General features: G+C 39.0%; 1 protein-coding gene across 1 annotated transcript; it reads left to right on the forward strand.

Annotated features, from left to right (window-relative positions):
- The first annotated feature begins 2,643 nt into the window (after window positions 1-2,643).
- Window positions 2,644-6,236, forward strand: LOC131304228 (MDIS1-interacting receptor like kinase 2-like). The gene is made up of 3 exons (XM_058331381.1): window positions 2,644-4,339; window positions 4,956-5,615; window positions 5,699-6,236. The coding sequence occupies exons 1-3, from the start codon at window positions 2,695-2,697 to the stop codon at window positions 6,100-6,102; spliced, it is 2,709 nt and encodes a 902-aa protein (XP_058187364.1). The 5' UTR covers window positions 2,644-2,694; the 3' UTR covers window positions 6,103-6,236.
- Window positions 6,237-10,913: the final 4,677 nt, after the last annotated feature.

Below are 10,913 nucleotides of genomic sequence, written 5' to 3' on the forward strand. Positions count from 1 at the left end.
CAGCCTAAACATAACAACATGCATAGATAGTAATGGACAACGCTTTACTCCTACTATTTCAGTGCTAGGTAAATATTCTTATTATAAAAAACATCCTACCAAGCCTATGTTTTGACAAATTTTATTGTTTATAACTATTTATGTCTTTGTTTTTGGCTTTCGTTTTCACATATCTCTGTCACTCTGAATTTGATGTTCGACGGAGTAGGCCTTGCTTTTTCTATGGTTTCTAATACGAAACTCCCAAATTTTGTTGCTATGGTGGTAAAGTAGTACTTGCAAGTACTCATTTCGTTCTTGAACCTTTACGTAGATTATATACGTCACAATGTGAGGAAGGAGAAGAATTTCGTAGGAACATGAACATCCAAGCATATAGTAGTATCTGTTAAACATCCAACTCCAAACCAATTGGCAAAGAGTGGAGAGGCCGCCCAGGCTTATATACTAGTACTCCTAAAATATCTCAAAAGTCTTCCATAGAAACTTGAAAATCATTTATTGATTGGTTTACCGATATACCACAGAAGTATGCACCAATAACCATCTCCTTCTTAAAGTCTCAAACCCCAATTTGTGAGATGAGTAATGCTAAAATCTTATGGCATATAACGAATGTTAATCTTGAAATATTACTCCATGCGTCCCATATTTTTTGTTCGTTCCGCAAGATGATGTCTTACAATTAACAAATTTTTATCAAGATTAAAAAAAAAAAACTCTACTTTTTCACAAATAAAAAGAACCCATTGATGTATAATAAGTTGTTGAATTGTCTATTACTTTTAAGATCCCGTTTGGGAACCGAACAAACATTTAGGGATGGAGGGAGTAGCCGACTTTTGACAGGATATGCACAATAGCTTACCGCTTATTGGTTGTTTGATCAAATGTTAACAAAAAATATGCAAATTTTTTGACTTGCGTGTGCCCCAACCTCTAATTAGCATTACTTCTGCACAAGTAAATGAAAAGCAGATGGTTCTAACGCAAAGTTCTGTAATTTAGATCAAAAGGCTTCCAAAATGTTGGCCACTGAGATTCTTTACTCCAAAAACAGGGAGCTGTCAAGCCAAAGTCATCGGCTCTGTTTTAACGAATTTAGCCTTCTTTGTAATTGTGATCAATTAATCCCTGTCATCATCTCAAGTTAGTTAAAACTCACTTTCCTTATAACCTTCTGAGCACATTCGCAGTCCACACACACAACATCAAGAGAGCGCAATCAATGGTGGTACTCAAGCAGTCATTCGAAAAGCGCCTATCAAGTGCGACTTGTTCGCACCTGTCTCGATCAAACTAATTTTTGACGAGATATTCTTCTTTGCAAGTTCTACGAGACAAAGATTCTCAAGAGTTACCCAATTGTTAATCATGGTACATTATCAATCAATCAAATAATAACATCATGATCATTTTTCCAGATCATGACTTTGAAGTGAACTAGTGTATTAGACTCATGAATACAGCATTATTTGTTCGAGTCCATAATCTAGCTGTTACATTCTCTTTGAAATCCACTCTGATGTCCGGCTAAACTCCACTTCTAGGGTATAGATGAAGCTCGAACTTTGAGTAACAATGTTTATGTTTTGATTGTGTTTTACTTTTCGAATTGCGGTTTTATGACTCGAGGATTTATATATGATGCTAATTTTTCCTATTTGATCTTGTGTATGCCTTTCTAGATTTATACACGTTCATGTAACGGTTTTTAATTGTTTTGTGACAACTGAGTAAGATGGGTTATGTTCTGTTAGACAAGCTGTGCTATTAGATGATTCGAGCCAGAGAGACGAGTCATACTAGTAAGACGGTTTGTGCTAGGCGGTGATACCCCATGCTATTTGGTAATTCATAAAAATCCTTCGGCGATACTGTGTGGGCCCACGAATCATAACGATATCTGGATTGATTCGAATAATTAACATTCGCATAAATACGGTTACACGGGGTCGAGTGAATTCGAAACCCTAGAAACTTTTCTCACTTGTTTTGCAAAACCAAATTTTCTTTTGTTTTCTTAGTTTAGAATTTAGAACAAAAACTTGAAACTCGTTCTTGAATTGAAGTAGAAACTAGTTGAAATCGATTCAATAACGTATTCTAGTCCGTGTGGAATGATACTCGGACTTTTGCCGTTATTCTATAGAGTAGTTGTAATTGTTGTGTTTTAATTAATAATTTTGATACGGTAACACATGGTCAAATTTTGGCACCGTTGTCGGGGACTCGAAGGCAACGTTAGTCAGTTTCAATTGGTTTTCATTTCAATTCTTAGGTTAGGTTTTATTTAATTCATTCCTTCTCTATACTTGAGATAAGCCTTCTCCACATTGTTATGATTTTAATCGTTAGTGTATTATGATGATGTAGAATTGAAGAAGAATCCAATTCTCAAAACTTTTCATAGTCGTATATGCTTTTTGTGGTAGGTGCGTTTTTGCAAAGCGAGAGACACTCTTGCTTGCTTGACTACTAGTGTCCAGGTGAACAAGTCAACCCCAAAAATATTTTTAAAAAGCCTCATAGAGGAAGAGTACTGGAAAAGTGAGAGAGACTTTAGCTTGCTTGACTCCATGCCGGGTTCAACAAGTCCACCGAAAATTATTTTAAAAAAGCCTCTTGAGCATTGTTCTCTGCATCCAATGCTCTAATATTTTTGCTGCAAACAAACCACACGTACTTTAAACTATGAGTAATAATAGCATATCCTCTTCTGTTTATTCTGTTATGCTCCTAGCAATATTAAGCATGGCAGCTAGTATTAGCATATTCTCGGTTCCATCATCCGCAAAATTATCATCATCATCGTCCTTTTCATCTTTGGCAGAGGCGCAAGCTCTGCTCAATAGTGGTTGGTGGGGGAACTTTTCTTCAACAAATCATTGCGACTTGGAGGGCATCGAATGCAATGGCGCAGGAAGTGTCATTCGGATGGAAGCTCTTAATTTGTATTATAAAAATCTTGCAAACATGAGTTGGTCTTCCTTGCCAAATCTTGAATATCTTTGTCTCAGTTACTCAGGCTTAATTGGGGGAATTCCAGGTGAAATCGGTACTCTCTCCAAGCTCACCCACCTTGACCTTTCTTTCAACCCCGGTCTTCAAGGTGTTCTACCCCCTACCCTGGGAAATCTCACCCAATTAGTCAACCTCAACTTAGCAGCGGCGAATTTTGAAGGTCCAATCCCTTCATCAATTGGAAATTTGAGAACGTTGATCCAGTTGGATCTCAGTTCGAATAATCTCATTGGTTCCATCCCTCCAGAAATAGGGAACCTAGAGAATTTGTTCGAGCTGAATTTGTGTTGCAACAGCCTTCGAGGTCCAATCCCTTCATCTATTGGAAATTCGAGAACCTTGATCCATTTGAATTTCAAGTCAAATAATCTCACCGGCTCCATCCCTCCTGAAATAGGAAACCTAAAGAATTTGTCCAAGCTGGATTTGAGTTCCAACAACCTTCGAGGTCCAATCCCTTCATCGATTGGAAATTTGAGAACCTTGATCTATATGGATCTCAATTCAAATAATCTCAACGGCTCCGTCCCTCCTGAAATAGGGAACCTAAAGAATTTGGTCGAGATGAATTTGGGTTTAAATTACCTTCAAGGTACAACCCCTTCATCTATTTATTATTTGTCTCGTCTGAGGAGGTTGTATCTCCATTCAAATCAACTCAATGGTTCCATCCCTCATGAAATAGGTAACCTAGAGAATTTGGTTGAGTTGGATTTGCATGCCAACAACCTTCGTGGTCCAATCCCTTCATCGATTGGAAATTTGCGTGCTCTTACCTATTTATCTCTTCATTCAAATCAACTCAGTGGTCCAATACCGGAGTCCATTAGTAATTTATTTTCTCTCATAGAACTCCAATTGGGCAGTAATCTACTTGAAGGGGAAATACCAGAAACTCTCGGACGATTGAAACAATTGAAAGTGCTGGATCTATCCAACAACAGACTTACGGGGATCATTCCAGACTCTCTCGTTGGTATGGGAAGCTTGTACAAGCTGGTGCTTTCCAATAACCTGCTTTCTGGATCGATTCCCCGTCTCCCTCCACGTGTCTCGGTTGACACAGCCGGAAACACGGATCTTGTGGACCCCACAAAACCGAGCCCAACTCACAAGACGAAAAATACTCTCTCTGCCCCTCTTGTTGCAGTCATTGGTGTTAGTACCACTTTTGCTATTTCCATAGGAGCCTTCGTTGGTCTATGGATTTACAAGAAGGATGCGCAGATCCAATCCGTGGAACAATTTTCTCAGCCTCAGGTCACTACGGGAAATATTTCGACCCCAAATGACGTTCACAGATCCAACATTGATGGTAAGTATAGGATTTTTTTCTATATTACTCTTTTAGGCGCATGGTTTAGTCTTTATTGTATGTTGCTATTTCTGCATTAATTGTAATTCATATGCGTTGGGTAGGTAACGAAGACTTAAACATGTTATAGTAGAGATAATGTTCATTTGGGGTCTAGTGTTTGACTAAGTATTGGAAGAAGATGATGATCAAAGTTTTATTTTGATCGCCCAATAATGCAAAATAAAACTTCGAATTATTGGGAGACGTACAAAATTTATATGTGAAGGAAGTTAGATGTGTTTTCAATTGGCAAAAAATCAGAGGGAATAGATTTACCCAAAGTAGAAGAAAAAATGTGGATGAAAGAGGGTAAATAAAGAAGTCAGTATAATTTTTGTTGAATCTTAAAAAAAAAAAAAATTTCATGCACATTTTGTAAGAAAAAGTCAAGCAAGCTCTTTATTTTTGTTCTATTTCTTGCAGTTTTTACCATTATCTCTCTAATCAAACAGATTCTTAGTGATTGAACAACTAAGCTCCTCTTGTTTTTCCTCCATGGTCAATTAAGTAAAGAGAACAATGATAATTACTCTTGTCGTTGCTCTCCTTATCACAGTTTTCCCTTCCTTGCTAGGGCTTGTTGCGTGGTTTTGTTTCCGTAAGACCCAAAACATCCAAAGTGAGGTAAGGGCAACGAACCACGGGGATATTTTCTCCATATGGAATTACGATGGAAGAATTGCATATGAAGACATCATCAAAGCAACAAATGACTTCGACATCAAATATTGCATTGGAACGGGCGGATATGGCAGCGTCTACAGAGTTCAGTTACCAAGTGGCAAAGTAGTTGCCTTAAAGAAACTTCATCGGTTGGAAGCACAAGACCCTGCTTTCGTCCATTGTTTCAAGAATGAGGTCCAAGTGTTGACTAATGTACGACACAGAAACATCGTGAAACTTTACGGATTTTGTTTGCACAATAGATGCATGTTCTTGGTGTACGAGTACATGGAAAAAGGAAGCTTATTTTGCACCTTGAGATTTGATGTCGAAGCTTCTGAAATTGGATGGACTCAAAGGGTAAAAATTGTTGAAGCAATGGCACATGCTTTATCCTACTTGCATCACGATTGCACCTCGCCAATTGTTCATCGGGACATATCGAGCAACAACATTCTGTTGAACTCTCAACTAGAGGCTTTTGTTGCTGACTTTGGAACTGCCAGACTGTTGCATCCCGATTCATCCAACCGAACCATTATTGCGGGCACTTACGGATATATTGCACCAGGTACGGGTACTACCTTTGTTTTATCAAAGTAAACATCTAAGGTTATGTATTTTTAAAATCCATATATCCTTGTGCTTGTGCAGAACTTGCCTATACCATGGTTGTGACTAAAAAGTGCGATGTTTATAGTTTTGGAGTCGTAGCACTAGAAACGATCATGGGAAGACATCCAGGAGATCTACTATCGTCCTTAACGTCGCCTCCTAGCCATAACATGATGATAACCGATATCCTAGATTCGCGCCTTCTGCCTCCAACTAATCCAATAGTTGCGGGGAACATCGTTCTAGTTGCTACAATGGCATTTGCATGTTTACATCCCAATCCCAAGTCCCGACCATCGATGCTACGCCTGTCTCAAGAGTTTCTTTCTCGTCGGAAGGCTCTGGCTACACCCCTTCGTACAGTATCATTGTGGAATCTGTGGAATCGGAAAATGGAGTTTGTCAACCAATCAAATGAGCAAGTGATCAGTGCCCAAGTTTGAAAAGCGTATCACATCCTTTTCTGGCACTTAGTTGTTTTGATTATTGTGAATTTATTTTAAGAGAAGCTATAAGGACCGGACCATTCCTGGTTTGAGTCGGTGAATCAAACACGTACTGCCTTATGGTTTATGGTTCATGCCTTGTTGTAGGCGCGTTCTTAAATATTGATTGCTGATTGATCACCATAGAGTGTGTTCTTTCAAGGGCGTGTGGACACGAATCTTTCTATGGGGTACCGACCAATTGTCGGGCTCAATTTGGGTTCGCACGTTGATAAGTGCCAAAATGTACATATTTTGGCCCTCCAAACTACATTTATTAGTCATTCATTTTGGTTAATTGATATTTATTTCTGTTTATAGGTGGTTCGAGCTCGCTTACCAATAATTTGGGTAAAAAGAAGAATTTATAGAAGTTCTGGATCAAAACGCAAAGTCTTTCAAAGTCGAATGACTAATATCTTATAATGTGAAGTCCAAGGCCCTTTTATGTTATTATGGTTTAAAACCCTACTCCTATAAAGTCAGGCTACTGACTTCAGAAAGATTACTTCTTCTGTCCGTGGAAAAGAAAACAAGTTACGGACGGGGCTGCGGCATATTGTTGATTGTTTTCTTTTTCTTTCAAGTTTTTATGCTTTGTTCAATAACTAGTTTTAATTTCTGCTGTCAATTAAAGTTGTTCGTTGGTATTTGATTAGTTGATATTTTTCTATTTATTTTTTTATCTCGCGCAATAGAAGCATGTTTCAATTTAGAGTTTCTTTTATTCTATATGCAATGATTAGTGAGTAGTCGTTTAGGTAGGGTTGTGGGGTGATTAGCATACCGTGGCCAGTTCGAGCACTGCTCCTATTTTCAAATAATGAAAAAAATAATTTTAGATTGGAAAAATACTTCTCGCAGACGAACCCGGACATTGTCGGAGCCCATGTGAACGGGAGAATGGGGGTCCAAAACCCATTCTCCGCTGCACATGGGTAAACGGCGACACTAAGATTTCGCATCTTGTGGGGTATCTTTTTCAATCTAAAATTGAACGTTTTTAAGAACACCGAATGGAGCAGGTTAACTTGGACTGGTTGCGATTGCTATGAATCCTATGACCGTACATTTCTTTTAATTATTTGAAAAGTACAATCAATTTCTAGGTTTTAATTAAATCTCAATCAAACGACAACGGGTGGCTACCTAAGAGCTTGTTTTAATCAGTAACAACCCGAGTTTTTAGTCAGCACACATCACCGTCTCTGTGGATTCGACTCCGGACTTACCGGATATTGTGCTACGTCAGTCTCTGCCCTACGCTTGGGGCAACCCATTAATTTAGGACTAGAAAATCGTCAAGCATTTTTGGTGCCGTTGCCGAGGACGGTAACGTGTGTTAAGAATTCGGGTAATTATTTTTATTTATTTATTTTTTAGTTCTTTATTTATTTTAATCGTTGAAAAGAGAAAAAATGGCCCATTTTGCAAGGTGCTATGAAAGTTATGCAAACCCATTTGATTGTTCAGCGTCACTTCATATATTTTATGATTTGGCCTCAGAAAATCGTTTTTCGCATATTCATGACCTTGAGAAAGCTTTTGCTAGCGATGAAGTAACTCTTTTACATGTATTCCCAGCATCTTTGCGTCGTAGTGCTCAAGATTGGTTTAATTTGTTGAGTCCAAGATTGACATGGAATGAGATTGTAATACAATTTTTCAAAACTTTCAATCCCTCATATGAGACTCATATGCTTTTACAAGAACTATCTGATTTCTCTCAACAAGAAGATGAGTCTTTGTCACAGTGTTGGGAGCAATTTAAATTTGTCGTATTCTCTTGGTCGAGTTTTAATTGTGAGCTTGACAGTCTTCTGGTTATCTTTTGCCGTAGTTTAAATCTTAAGCCATGCCAAGTGGATTTTAGGTCCACTGATGAATTCCTGGATAAAAACGCTGAAGAGGCTTGGGATTACCTAGATGAATTAACCCAAAAGCTCCAATTTTGTGAGTTGACTAAAAGTTCTGAGGATACCAATTCTGATGGGAGGGAAAAGAGGAAATAGAGCCGCTTCCTAAGGATATAACAATTCTGATGGGAGGGAAAAAGAGAAAATAGAGCCGTTTGTCATTGGGGAAGGCTATATGCCTTTTGAGGAGTCATTGCCAATAGTTACACTGAATAATCAAATACTCTTGGCTCTAGATGGTGCAACTCCTCCTACTGAGTCTCCACTTCCACAAGAGTTTTTAAATGTGGAACTGATTGATTTTCTTAGTTGTCACGTCCTGGAATTTCAACATAATAACAATAGCATTTCCAATAAAAGTCTAACGCAATAATACATCATAATATCCCGAAACGATTTTCCCTAATTCATCCGAGAGAAAAAGATCAAATTTCAAGGGAGTTACAATATTGGTACCTCGACCAAATTTTTTGAATTAGTCAAAAGACGATAAGTTTACCGATTACATGATTTGAAAGTCAAAATGGTTCAAAAGAAGTTACAATTACATCTTTTCAAAAGGAAGTATACAAAAGATGCTAAAGTAACTCCACGATGTCAGCTTTCAAAAGATATAATGTCAAACAAGCACTCCATGCACTCCAAAGTCAATGCCCTTGCATTGTACCTGAAAATGATAATAGGTTGAGCTACACTAGCCCAGTAGAGATTACTATGCTCAAGCTATACGCAAATGAGATGATCAATGCACCGAAAAGAACGTGAGCAACAACAATATTTCCATATGTTCGACAATAAGGACATGAGCATCAAAACCAACTCCATTCAACTACAAACAGCATAATGACCTCCAAAGTTCACCATATTCATTAAATTATGTGTTTGGATCTCATTTTTGGGCATTTGGGACCCCGTGCGTCCCACATTCATTCCGGCATCACACCCCTTGGTGGATCTGTGGCTTTCTTGTGCACTTTCGGGCATTTGGGACCCCGTGCGTCCCATTTCCGGCATCGCACCTTGCGGCGGATCCGTGGCTTTCTTCGTATCGTTCCTTCGTATTCATTCATGTGAACCATTTCTCCATCTTTAATAACCTCAAGTTCAACTTATATCAACTCTAATATGATCATGTCAACATGCCAAATGTGTTCTCTAAGTCAATCTAAAGCAAGAACGACCAACGGACACTAAGTTCGTTAAGTTCAATATGTTCTTATCTTCCGACGAGGACCAAAAGAGTTTGAGAGATCAATGAACCATTCGAGGTACCAACAATCAAATCTAGAAGTGACTCAAAGGTGTTTAGAGAGTGCTAGAAGTGATCGGGATTCGAACGAGCATGAAAAGAACAAAGCATGTCAAAACTGTCCAGGAAACAAGAGGGGTATTGATACCCCAAAATGAGGTATCGATACCTAGGTGACTGCTGGTCCAGAGAAGGCTAGGGTATCAATACCCATTTTTGGGGTATCAATACCCCGAAACGTTTCAGCGATTTTTCAGATTTCGAAAGGCAAAACTCCAACAACAACAACGAATCAAGGCACGATTTAAGCACACAATCAACTCATATACGCATAGAGAAAGCAAGAAATCCCTACCTTAATGAACAAAAGCGAAGATCCAAGCTCAATTGATCGAGCCCTAGAACTTGAAACTTGAATTCCTCCAAGGATACTTCTTTCTGAGCTTCAACCAACGAACCCCGAGCTTAAAATCACGTCTAAAGTGTGGAATGAAGGTTGAACTTTGTGGGTTTCAAGCCTTGAGTGAAGTTTTTCAAGAGAGAGAGTGAGAGAGAGGAGAGAACCGTGAGAGAGAGGAGAGGAAGAGAGAGAGACGAGAGTTTGAGAAGGTAGGGGAGACATGTTATTCTCCCACACATTCATACCCATCTATATATACTTGTATTTTTATAAACCACACACACACACCCTCATCTTTTAATCTTAACACATATACCTTAAATTCAAACAAACCCAACATTTCCCTCTTGCCCTTTCATTTATTGACTCCTTTTAATAATTTCTGAAATTTAAGGGTCTTTACATCTTCCCTCCTTAGAAAATTTTGTCCTCGAAATTTATAACCATAACCAACAAAAATATGCATCACATAAATATGCTCATGCCATAGCAACAATCATTAAGCACAATGGTAATAACTTTATAGCTCAAATTCAAACACTCACATCGATTTTCTATGCCGGAAACAAATGCGGATTCTTCTCCCTAACCTCATCTTTTCGTTTCCAAGTCGACTCTTCTTTACCTTGGTTACTCTACAAGACTCGCACTAACGGTATCGTCTTCCCCCTTAACACTTGGTCGCGCGAATCTAGGATACGTATCGGTTCTTCCCCATAAGATGCATTGGCTTCTAGCTCAAGTTCGGACCATTCTAAGACATGAGATGGATCCGGCTCGTATTTCCTCAACATGCATACGTGAAACACGTCGTGCACTCCCGAAAGCTTTGGTGGCAAAGCTAAGCGATACGCTACTTCCTCGATCTTTTCAATGATGTCGAACGGCCCAATATAATGCGGTGAAAGTTTCCCCTTTTTCCCAAAACGAGACAAACCCCGACGCGGCGACACTTTAAGAAAGACATGATCCCCTTCTTCAAATGATAACGGTCGGCGACGACGATCGGCATAATTCTTTTGCCTACTTTGTGCGGTCAACAATCTTTGGCGAATCACTTTGACTTGTTCGGTCGTTTTGTTTTGAGCTTTCAAAAGACGTCGACGAATCGCTCTCATGCTCTCGGAGGTTTCCTTGATCATATCCGGCCCTACTACCGTAGCCTCGCCTAATTCGGTCCAACACACAGGTGATCTACACGGCC

The sequence above is a fragment of the Rhododendron vialii genome, chromosome 10a (assembly GCF_030253575.1).
Source record: "Rhododendron vialii isolate Sample 1 chromosome 10a, ASM3025357v1".
Classification (NCBI taxonomy): Eukaryota; Viridiplantae; Streptophyta; class Magnoliopsida; order Ericales; family Ericaceae; genus Rhododendron; species Rhododendron vialii.

Coding starts and splice junctions, on each gene's coding strand:
- LOC131304228 (XM_058331381.1), top strand. CDS start 2,695: ATGAGTAATAATAGCATATCCTCTTCTGTTTATTCTGTTATGCTCCTA. Junction 4,340..4,955: donor TCACAGATCCAACATTGATG/GTAAGTATAGGA, acceptor CTTCCTTGCTAG/GGCTTGTTGCGTGGTTTTGT. Junction 5,616..5,698: donor TTACGGATATATTGCACCAG/GTACGGGTACTA, acceptor GTGCTTGTGCAG/AACTTGCCTATACCATGGTT.